The sequence below is a fragment of the Ambystoma mexicanum genome, chromosome 7q (genome assembly GCF_040938575.1).
Source record: "Ambystoma mexicanum isolate Mex_15411 chromosome 7q, UKY_AmexF1_1, whole genome shotgun sequence".
Lineage (NCBI taxonomy): Eukaryota > Metazoa > Chordata > Amphibia > Caudata > Ambystomatidae > Ambystoma > Ambystoma mexicanum.
The window spans coordinates 909,285,361-909,297,839 of record NC_090941.1 but is presented as its reverse complement, the minus strand read 5'-3'; the positions used below and the strand labels follow the sequence as shown (position 1 = coordinate 909,297,839).

General features: G+C 43.8%; 1 protein-coding gene across 6 annotated transcripts in view; it reads right to left on the bottom strand.

The window, feature by feature from the left end:
- Positions 1–12,479, bottom strand: part of DLG2 (discs large MAGUK scaffold protein 2) — a 5,493,568-nt gene that overhangs the window by 3,008,644 nt on the left and 2,472,445 nt on the right. For all 6 annotated transcript variants that reach the window (XM_069639853.1, XM_069639851.1, XM_069639850.1 and 3 more), the window contains one exon: positions 8,724–8,893. In XM_069639853.1, the coding sequence (XP_069495954.1) occupies positions 8,724–8,893 (170 nt within the window). The remainder of the gene's footprint in view (positions 1–8,723; positions 8,894–12,479) is intronic.

The window sequence follows — 12,479 nt, the reverse complement described above, 5'->3', positions numbered from 1 at the left end:
CTGAACCCAAGAAAAAGGCCCTCAAAGAATACCTGGATACCAACCTTGAAAATGGCACCATAAGACCTTCAAAATCTCCAGCCGGTGCTTCGTTATTCTTTGTTCCCAAAAAGGATACCCAGGAACTCAGACCCCGCCTCGAATTATAGTGGCCTAAATCAATGCACCCTCAAAGACCGATACCCGCTACCCTTGATTTCAGATATACTGGAAGCCGTAAGAGGCACGGTAATATTCACCAAGTTGGATCTCCGGGGTGCCTATCATTTGATCCGTATCCAGGAAGGAGACGAGTGGAAAACCGCCTTTAGAACACCCTTTGGCCATTACGAATGCCTGGTCATGCCCTTTGGACTAGCTAATGCCCCGGCAGTCTTCCAACGTTTTATGTATAGGGTGTTCTCTGACATGTTGTTCCTCTTCGTTATTGTATATCTGGATGACGGATTGGTCTTTTCCAAAGACCCTCAAAAGCAGGAAGAACACGTAAAGGCAGCACTACAAAGACTCAGTGAACACCAACTCTTGGCCAAACCCGAAAATTGCTTGTTTCACGTTACCTCTGTTCACTACCTAGGATTTATCCTTAGCCCAGAGGGAATTGGTATGGACCCTTCAAAGGTAAAGGCCCTTCTGGAATGGCCTGCTCCCACGTCCGTGAAACAAGTTCAATTCTTCCTGGGACTTGCCAATTTCTACCAAAAGTTCATATCCACCTTTTCCGAGATTGTTCAACCGATCGTTGGTCTCTTAAAGAAGGACACCCCTTTTATCTGGTCCACACAGCAAGACACAGCATTCCAGCATTTGAAGACCGAGTTTACACAAGCTCCTATTTTAGCCCAACCCGACATAAGCCAACCATTTCTAGTGGAAACAGATGCCTCTAATTACGTCATAGGAGCAGTGTTGAAACAGAAATTAGAAGATAAGTTGGAACACCCCATTGCTTATCTCCGAATGAAACACACTACTCTGTCCTGGAAAAGGAATTGTTAGCCATCCGCCAAGCCTTCACTGAATGGCAGCATCTACTTCTGGGAGATAGACATCCCGTCCAAGTCCGTACGGACCATCAGAATCTTCATATTCTACAGTTATTGGAATGTAGAAATAGTCGTCATGCGCATTGGGCCTACTTTTTTGCCCAGTTCCAGTTCCACCTCACTCATGTCCCTGGATCACAAAATCTGATAGCTGACACCTTGTCTCGACGTCCTAACTACGTAACCACTGAAGATATGGCATATCCTAAGATGTTTTCCCCCACAATCTTCGTAGCTTAAGCAGTCAACCTCCTGGAAGAAATCCGAGCGCAAACCCAATCATCTGAGTTATTGAAGGATATGTCAAGGAAAAATCAATGGAATCTAAGAGCCAAGGAAGGATATTTATTCAACGACAATGCACTGCTCATTCCTACACAGAAATTACAACAGAAAATAATAAACCTCTGTCATGACACACTTCACTCCGGGCATCGTGGCATCACCAATACCCTCCGTTTTATACAGAGACAGTTCTGGTGGCCTAAGATGAAGACTGATGTACAGCACTACGTCCAAGCTTGCGTTGTCTGTGCTGAAAATAAGCATGATAACAAGAGACCGGCGGGTCTTCTACTGCAACCAACACTGCCAACTAGGCCATGGGAATTCATCGCTTCAGACTTCATTGTGGAACTACCACCATCTCGAGGATACACTACTATCATGGTTACCATAGACTTGTTCACTCATATGGCTCATTTTACTCCCCTCAGTAAACTACCATCCTCCTCCGAACTAGCTGGAATCTTTCTGGAACACATATTCCGCCTGCACGGACTTCCTTCCAAGATCATATCTGATAGAGGACCTCAATACGTCTCACAATTCTGGAAACATCTCTGTTGAATTCTGGGAATTCAACGTGCCCTCTATTCAGGGTATCACCCCCAAACCAACAGAGCCATAGAACGTGTGAATCAGACCCTGGAACAGTATCTTCGATGTTTCGCCACCAAGGTCCAGGATGACTGGTCACTCCTGATAACCGTTGCTGAATTCGCCTACAACAACTCCGAACATTCAGCGCTCAAAACCAGTCCTTTTTATTGTAGTCAAGGGTTCCATCCATCGGTTTTACCCTCTGTTCTTCCTCATTCTACACCGGTACCTACTGTTGACTCCTGGATGGAAACCCTCGTCAACATACACCAGGAGGCCAAGGAACACTTAGAGAAGGCCAGATCACAGACCAAGAGATATGCAGATTCCAAAAGAAGACCAGGCCCCTCTTATGCAGTCGGTGACCAAGTATGGTTGTCATCAAAATGACTACCCTGACATCTAAGACCAAACAAATTGGCCCCCCGTTACTATGGTCCATTTCCCATCAAGGAAATTATTAACCCCGTCTCGTACCGGATCAAACTACCAGACTCCTGGAACAAAATTCATCCAGTTTTTCATACCTCTTTATTGAAACTCTACATTCCATCCTCCCAGAAATCCTGTAGACCTCCTCCTCTGCTGGTCAACAACCAACTGGAATATGAGGTACCCCGATTTGCGATTCCAGGTATAAACGGGGCCAGCTTCAAAACCTGGTTGAATGGAAAGGATACCCTCCTAGTGAAAGAACCTGGGAACCTATTTCTAATATCAAGGCCCCTCGGTTGCTCAGAAGATTTCACCTCATACACCAAGGCAAACCTGGAGGAAAGGGTCTTCGGAGGAGGCATGCTGTCATGAACTACAGAACACGTCCCTTTTGGATTTCCTGGTCCTTGTCACAATGGGGCTTGAACTCCATAATACTCCCAACATGGTCATCCAGCGTGAAACTCCTTTTTCTCTCCACGCGCTGGACGTAACGTATTCTATTAATAGACCACGCCTTCCGCGGCTCCACGCGGCTCAATGCTATTGCAAAGTAGTGATCCGACATTTGTGCCGTAGCTCGTGGTATTGTTTCCTTGTACCTGTCTATCTACCCGTTCCTTGCCCCCTTCCTTTCCTCCTATTTCTTGGTCTCATGTGCTAGTTGCACCTTTTCTAGTTCCCGGATTACTAGACCCGCGTCCCAGAAACTGAACGCACTCTGGAGTCGGAAGAGACTTGGGCAGCTTTGTTCAAAACCAGGTCCGTCCACAAGAAGGCAGCGACCAAGGACTCCAGCAAAGAACGGACCCAGGTGAGAAGGGGGGAACTCCTTGACACTGTGTGCCTGATTGGCTGCCTGCCTGCATGAATGCCCTTGGCCGTGATTGGAGGCTTGAGTATGACCCAGCGGAATGAATGGGAGATCAACAGCATATCTGGGGACCTCTCACTGCTAGTAATCGTGTTCAGAAGCTGAAGTCCACTACGACGAGTAACTGGAGTAAAACTGAAGCTTGACCTTGAAGCCCTGCTGGACGAGAAGAATTGCTGTTGCTCTCCTTCACAGTCTGAAAACTGCTGTGTCTCCAAGGACTGACCCAGAGAGGACTTAGTAAGGCGCCCTCTTCCTGAGCTACAAGGGACCATCGTGCACCAACTGATCATTGCCAAAGCTCCCTGGTAGACACACCTTCGACAGGCGGGGACTGCTGAGGAATCACAAGGAAAAGCGCCCGGACTGTTGTCCGCCACTGTCGACGACCGCTGCCGCCGACCGGAGCCGACGTGCTCCCGTTTGCCTAAGAACTTTCTAATCCAAGGACGCTCTCATCCGCATCGCCGCCGTCTTATCCCGGAGAGGAAAAGACCTGACCGTCGATGCGCCAAGGAGCATCCACTGGTGGGTTTCCCGCCACCCAAAGACCACAGAGACACCTCGACACCTTTGCTGGGCCACAGTTCTTCAAACTCTTTGCGGTCCCAAACTATCGACACCGAGGTGCCCCGCATGCCTCTTCCTTGCAGGACGTTTACGCTTCCCCGTCAAGGAGCACCGCTAGGAACGAAGCTGCCACTTCACCGTCGTAGCTCACCCTGTTCTCCGTTGGATGTTCGACGACCCATGACTCCTGCCTTAAAGGAAGGACACTCAAGAAGGGCTGTTGATTCCCCCGACGAGGAACGCTACAACGCCAGGTACTTTGGGGTTGCAGAACTATTGAGGAAGTATCTTGTGAACAATATATGGACAGGGCTTGTATCTTTATTCTACAGGCTGCCCAGGTGGGGGGATCTCCACACAGAACTGTGGTTAACGGTAGTGACCAGTATTTCTGCCAATTGTTCTTACCAACTGCTTTCCTCTTACCTCTATTGTTGGTTTCCTTTACAAACTGATTTGTGTGCCATTTAACCGTACAGTTGATGCACTTTAAAGAGATCTAATAGTAATTGTGGTACCACGTAAAAAACTGTATATTTGCCATTATAGATAACCAAGTACAAAGTGAGTTATCGTGATATTGTACATAACCCTGAATATTAATTATATAAAGACCGTGCTTTAACTGATGCAGTGTGTGGACATTCCTTTGTGGCTGCTTGGGGACTACACTGTACTTAAGAACCAGCCCGCATCACCTTTCTGAGAAGCTAGGCCTTGATTGCTCGACCACGTACCAATAATAGAGAATCTTGGCTGGGGTCCTCTGTGCCTCTCCTCTGCCTATAGAGAGCAGAAGTACAGACACCCCCCTCCGGTCCTTCACAGTCAGTCCACTGGTTTGCCCAGAGGCCCTTTTGAAAATTACTACAGACCTAAGTACACTGTACTGGAAGGTACATTGTGTATTTGTTACGTGTTGCATAAAAGTTGCAACCTGGGAAAAGGACTAAGGGAAACAAAGTTTCCCAGTACTGACTGTCTTAAGGGCATGTCAGTTTCCACATTAAAAGTGAGTGAAAGCACAGAGGAGTGCAGCTGAAGGATGTGCTTCTCTGGCAAAGTTATTCTATGGTGTCCAAATAGCAGCAAAAAGTTTGGGGGTGTACACATGGAGGGAAAATTACATACAATTATGACATCTTTCCTAACAGCAGACAAACAGAGGCAGAAGATGAGGTAGTGCCATCCGCATAGCACTGAAAGTTGGAGCAGAGAGCAGCAATGCGGTGTGCAAAGGGTGGCAGGTAATGGTTGAACAGCCAGGGAGAGAGGTTAGTATGAAGAATTATTCTTTGGACGTTTTCATGTATAGAGTAATGTCTCTTCCTCTTTACTTAATCCCTTGGGTCTTTTTTAAGGGTGTCTGACAAAAATCAATAATAATGTTGCCAGTATGGTGTGTAAAATACAAATAAGCATGTGTCTAAGACAGTGTGGGGGGACAGCAATTTGAGGCTGACACATTTTTGATGATTGTTCAAAACATGGCATTTTATTTAAAGTAAAACTTATATCAAATGCCTTACTGATGAGGATTTCTAAAGGGAAACACTAACACAGAATGAAGACTTTAGGCAGGGTTTCAGTGAGGGATCTGTGGGATTCTTCACAACAGGTATTCACCAACTGTCCAACTAGATAATTCCTTCCACTGAAATCACAAATGGCTTTTAAACATCTTTAATAACAGTTCACCTGTAATCTCTTAGAGGTTTAACCTTCTTGAGTGTGCAATGGTTTCAGGAGTCTTTGGTTTTCTGTCACCCTTTTACCTTCATTTTTGGTTGCAATACTTTGAAGGTGGTAGGCACATGGATGAATTGTTGTGTCACAAACATTGTGAGTAAATGTCATCCCAGTCTTTTGTTTCAATTGATTTTGTGCATACTCTTCGGGGAAATGCACCAAAATGTCAACCTCATAACTGCGACTACGTGTTCGGGCTTTAAAATGTGGGATTATGACATAAACCGAATAAAGTGCCAAATGATACACTACATGGATTTGGATACATTAGAATGTCATATTTGGAAGAAGTTCAGAAGGAATGCTAGTGAATTTTTTACAGAAACAGCACTGCTCTAAATAAGCCATGACAGCTACACTATTGATCGACATTATTGGTGGGGTGCAGCCATCGAACAAAGATAGAGATAACGGCCATGAACTCAAGGAAGGGCACCAGACAATTGAAATTGTTCATGACAGGGTGAGTGCAACACTGTGAAGGGAAGAGAGGTGAAGAACAGGCAGGTGGAGGACAGAGGGAAGAGAAGGGGTGAGGCTGGGATCATGAACATTAAGCTCCAGGGGACGGAAACTGGCTTTCAGTGGATCTTACAGACAATGCAATGGACAGCACACAATGACAAACCATCAGGTACTTGAATTGCTGTCATACGCACTATGTAAATGTGCACATTTTTCTAAAATATCTCATGGGGATGATGACTTCAATATGCTGGAATAAAGAGAAGCAACTGAAAAATGTCCGGAAGAGGATTAAATGAATGGCCGTAGTACCAAAGTAATGCTCCTTTGATCCAGAAATGCTGGAGTACAACACATGAAGAAGTAACAGATGGCGAAGAACATTTTTTAAGATTTAAGAATAGTCTTTTATGACCTTACATTTCTTTAGCAATGTGTCATTGTCACGGGGGAGCAAATGGCATGTTCATGTGTATAGTGAGATGTATAACCAGCAGATAAAGGACGCGACAATAAAATATACACATGTTAAGCAAGATCACTTCCGGGTTACGGAAAAATGCCAGGCATCAAAAAGAACTGTGGAATATCTGTTCCATCCTCAGCTCATTACGCTCATGCAAAGGTCAAGCATTACACAATCATGTTATTCCATCGAAAGTGAGGACGTCAAATGGTCCCAGCAAAATCGACACGTAGAGGAGATATGTGGACCCGAGAGTTTAATGGATTTTGTATGGTTGCACTTTCTCCCATGTCTTAGGGGCTGGGAGGAAGGGCATCAATTTGTTCCGGTTATTTAGAAGAGATCATGCACGGAATTTGACCCTGCATAGATGTGATTTTACCACAATTGAATGTACTGCTTGTGTCTCATTTCTGCATGATTTGTACTTCTGTCCTGGCATAAACTTCCAGACCGTGCTCCAATGCTCCACTTCCCCATCATGGTAAGAGTAATTGCATTTAATGGAAATATTTGAGATATTAAACAATTAATCTGCAGGAGAAGCTATGTGAAGGTCACTTTATTTCATTAGATGTTGCCTCCTCTGCATACAGATATTTTGTGTCAAATTAGGACTAATTAATTATGACAAGCTCATTACTGTGTACATTATTATCTTCAAATATCGGCTGCCCAAAATTCTAATGAGGAAATGTTACCTGTGGGGTTTGGCTGAATTGTTGGAAATGGCCCATCACACAAGTAAACAACTCGGTTAATGCAAGGTTCCTTTCAAGCTAGTGACAGTGCCATTACCTGCAAGATCAGCACACCACCACCTGTTATATCCCCAATAACTTCTGTGATGTGCACACAAGGCTTCTAGCGTCCCCTTTAGAATTTAAAAACGATACTGCTGATGTCTGTTTTTTGTGTTGATGCTATCAACGTGGAAGGGGGACTCCAAAAGAGTAATACAGCTTCCTTAGAGGTTCAGGTAAGTAATCAGGTTCATTGTTTACATTACAAAAGCGCCTCTATGTGTGATCAGCGTGGGTGCTAATTGCAGTATGAGTGGCAGGTGTCAAAAGGTGATATGGGGTGATTAGGGCCAATGCTGGCACATCACTCAGATAATCAGAACTGTGGGGTTGTACATGCACATATAGCCTGCGTTCAGAGCAATCGGATTGGCTGCACGCCAAGCCTTAAGTGCTAACGCAATTGGATAGAGACACAATATGTACAAGTTAATAGAATCAGAAAATGATATTGCAAATATATTGCCTCCCTAACACCTTGCTCCACACACCCTCCTCTCTCCATCTTACCTGAGACAGTGTGATCTGGTCCCCGCTGTTTAATCTCCTGGTTGCTTGTAGATGCCTTGCTGACAAATTGTCCCCCCCCCACCCCCTGGTGTCTCTATTCTCCCCTGTTTGTTATTCTCCCTATGATTGTAAAGCGTACTGTTTCTTCTCGAAGCTTGGTCTGTGGTCAATAAATTCCATAATAATAATAATAATAATAATAATAATAATAATAATAATAATAATAATAATAATAATAATAATTGCAACCAGGCTTTACGAAATCACATTTTTTAACTTAGCAACACGATAGCACATAGTTATGCAGCACCCTTTTGGTAAAAATAACCATGTTCCATTGATTAAGAAAACTTTGAGAACTTCATGAAAAGTCCACCTTATTTTAGCCTCTCCATGTTATGCACTGGAATACCTCGATTAAAATAAGCATAATCAACCATTAAATACTAAAAAACATAACAGCAACAGTTCCAATTCCAATCAATTAAAATGACAATACCCGATATTTTTTTTAATATGAAATGATGTTGGATTTGTTAATTTAGTTTAAAGGAACAATCATTGAGTGATGTTGTTTCTATGCCTTGGAATGCGATGCAAATTGTCCTTGTGCATGTGAGCTAATCAGCAAAACAGTGATTGAAATATCACTAAATCGGCTGGTTTGTAACAGTGGAAAAAGTGTTACAACTTCGAAAAGGTTTATTAAGTTATGAAGATAATCTTTAAAGTTCAAAACTAGCATCTTCTTTTAAGATATCCATGTGGGGGGGCATTTCAGAATTGCCATGTAGTGCCATCTCGCAATGTTTAACAAAACACATATTTTTATCGATGTGCAAAATGCAATATTCTATTATATTTTAGTGAATATCCACATTATACTTGTTACATTCTAAACAGATGCTATGCTCTTTATGTACCTTTTGGTCCCTTGAAGAGTTTGATTTCTACAACGGTCTCCAGGATTGGCCGCCTTCGTCGTACATAGAGCCGGACGATGGAGCCGGCCTCCTTGAGCGCTTCCACTGCTCTGCTATGCGAGACCTCCGAGACATCCACGTCATTCACACGCAGTATGCAGTCATTCACCCTGCGAGGCAAGAGAAACATTAAAAGGCCTACTCCATCGGAAAGACGCATGCCTCTGTTCTTTGATTGATCTAACATGATATTTCAGTTTAAAATAAGCCATCTTCAGGTGCTAGCTTCTCAATTAAATGATTACATTGTACTTGATGTTATTGGACATTGCAAAATAGTTGTCCCCCCTCAAACTGTACTTTTTCTGAACAATGAGTGCAGTGTTCACTGCCATTTATATTTAAAAACAATATACTTTTATGATTGTTGAAGCTGTGTTGAGTATTGAATAGACTTAGGGTCGGCAACCTTTGCCTCTGCAGGTGCTTTGGCCTACAGCTACAGCCAACCCTAGCCAGGCTAGTCAACAGTGAGTGATATGGGAATTGTAGTCCAAATCACCTGGAGAGCCACCGGCTGCAGGTCCCTGACCTGGACATTTAATGTCAAGAGTTAATGGTCTCGACTTACCAGGCTTCGTTATTTTGTTTGCATTCATGTGCTTTTTTAAATCATTAATGCAGGGCTAGGCCTCCAAGAATTCACAGAAGAAACCAGTCGCAGCCGCTTACTTAGGGTGGAGGACGGGGGCGCTGCCCCCTCACCCAGGCAGAGAACACTGTGTTCACGAATCTGTTCTCTGCATCATACTCGTTTTTGAGCAGCGCAGCGCGGCGGCTGTACAAATAAATATTTAATGCTGCTCTGCCAGATGTGTATGTGAAAAGAAGTGGCATGTCGTATGTGGCCTGTGGCTGTGCACTTGCAGCATGGTGTATTTCTGTTATAATATGACGATGGACATCAGTGCTGCAATCACAGGCTTCAGGGGTGGCGTTTACAGCTAGCCGGTGTGATGAGCGCGGTATCTGGTCATTTCGCATCAAATGCATGTTTTTTCAAGGCAAAGGGTTTAGTGTTATTTATAATGGGTTTTAAAGGGTAAAAAACAGGAGGTTAGGGGGGGACCCCATATAATAAAACACGAAAAAACATGCATTCAATGGTAATTTTTTTCTATGCATTTTTTTTTAGATGGAATGCTAATTCGATGGTAATAATTCGATGGAATGACCATAAACCGATGAGAGCATACTGTGCAGCCTGGCACTGGCAGCAGCTTCAAGCACCATACGGGTCGGGTGATATGCAACGTGGAAGCTGCAGGTGAGCGTGCACGTTACATTTCCCAGCAACAGGGTCATGAAAACACTCTTTTCAGCTGACGTGGTTTTTTTTTTCTCATATACCAAAATTGTTGCAATATTGTTCATAGAGGGCTACCTACTCTTGGGGAAACTTTCTTTAGATCCAACCTAAAACACACACAAACATACGAGCATGCAGTATCAATCCCGAAGCAACACAATGGAGGGTGCGGAGCTGCATCCAATCCCTATCATTATTACCACTCTGACCTTCGACGTATGGAAATACTCTCCTTAAGGGGCTTTCAGAGTTTCGGGCGCAAGACTCTTGTCACATGTACCCTAATGTGCAATGTAGACAGACACTGAGTGCATGTGTGTCCGCTTCACTGCAGGGGCTGCAACGGCGTGCGCAGATTCGGTCTATGAATGCAGGGTCTTTGTCGTTTGTATGTATACGTTGACATCCACTGGGAGCCTGCACCTTTCACATCTAGCAGGTAAATTCCCCCAAACATTGAGCACTGGGACAGACACCCTGTGACCATGCATTCAAAACAAGCATTGGCAATGTCAACAGTTTTGGCTTTTGTGCAAGCCTGGGAAAGGAACTTGCCAGCCATAACCATAGTGGTATTAACTGGCCATTGATGATAGCAGGTGCACAATGGTGTTAGTATCTAGGCATCTAATAGAAGCGCATGAAAAATACTTAATATTTCTACACAAGCCAAAACTGTTAGGTTTGCCTATGCTTGTTTTTAACAGGACTTCAGTGAAGGGCATGCAGAGTGCTTATAAATCGAGTGGCTGAAGGCAGACATGTTACAACATTTTTATTACACCAGTAGCAGGTTTACAACTCCAATTAAGTCATTAACTCTCAGAAGACTGTTTTGAAAAAATACTGGCAGGCACTTGCATTGCAAAGTTTGATAGTAAGGCTTGAATAAAGCGAGCACAAAGAGTTCCCATGAGAAGGTGTTTTGGGCAGGAATGGGCATGATCTTGGTGGGAATAGCCGTAGGGATTAGCATGGCATGGACAGTCTATGGGTGGGCACATAACCAAACACCTACAGGCTGTGTGTCCTGTCTCATATGCCATTCCTCCCTGTTTGTACTTCATAACACTTGCACACATAAGAATAATGTACCACCATCAGTACCTAAAACCCAATGCTTTCTATGTCATATTTCTGTGGGTTTGGGCAGTAAAGTGCACATTTTGGAAGCCATTTTTCCAAAATGTTTGAGGGTGGGGGGACCACCATGCACCCCCTTGATGTGGGTTGGGCTTGCTGATTGCGCTCCCTCGTGCCCAAATTCGCCAAGAGAAATGTACACGCCACCACCTTTCAAAGTCACCAGCCACCACTGGAAGAAACGTGGGCTGAGCTGGCAACACCTGCAAAACATATGAGAGCTCTGAAAATGTGATCACAAAATGCACAAAGCAATACTGCTGTGTAACTAAGCAAATCTTACTGCATTCCGCACGGACGAAGTGATATGCAAGGTATGTTCTGGTTGAGAATGCAAAAAAAACAAAAACAAACTGATAAGTGTTAGGCAGAATCCTGTGCAGTTCCCTTAGGGAGCACTACAGAAGATTAAGACTACAGGTATGAGCAATAAATCCCCTTTGGTATCAGTCTGTACCACTAAGATTTAGTTGGTAGCTGTGGCTAAGCAGTCAGACTTATCTCAAGAGGGATTTGAGCAGTATTCAGGGTTTAAACAATAGGGTCTATAGCACTATGGTACAAGGAAACACTGACCAAAGCTTTGTATTAAAAAGAATATATCATTTATTTACACACTTCTAGTTCAACACATCAATCACAGTTATTAAAGCAAGTTAAAATCAGTCAAGAAAAGTATACACAACTCCCTAGTTAAATTGTAGACAATTGTAGACAAGTTTGAGCAAAACAGCAAAGTGAAAACCAAACACAAATGACACAATTTCTCACAAGGGAGGGAAAACACAAGTTATACAGGAATATCTTCTTAAACACCCTAGCAACACTTCCCATAAGTTTGTGAACAAGTTTAGGCAAGGCAATACTTTAGCATGTATAATACTCAAAGCAAAACCGAGCAAAATGGCACTTCACGAGTTTAAAAAGTGGGAAGGAAAAGGTAGTTATAAGAAGTGGGTGCACCAGCACAGTTCTAGTTGAGAAGCAATCTAGTGGTACAGGGCAAAGGGCCCCGGAGTAAAATGTTCTTTTAGCTGCAGTCAAGTCTTTGTTAAACGATTCAAAAAGGTGGATGCAGAAGGTGAAAGACAAGGTTAGAGGATGGGGGCGGCCAACCCAACAGGTAGGTAAAGGATTTAAAACACCTTTAGCACTACCTCGCGGAAAGGGCGGCCTGGTGGAACAAAGTACCTTAAAATGAAGAAGAGACTCCTGCGGTGGCGGTTGTTCCTGGTAGTTCGGGC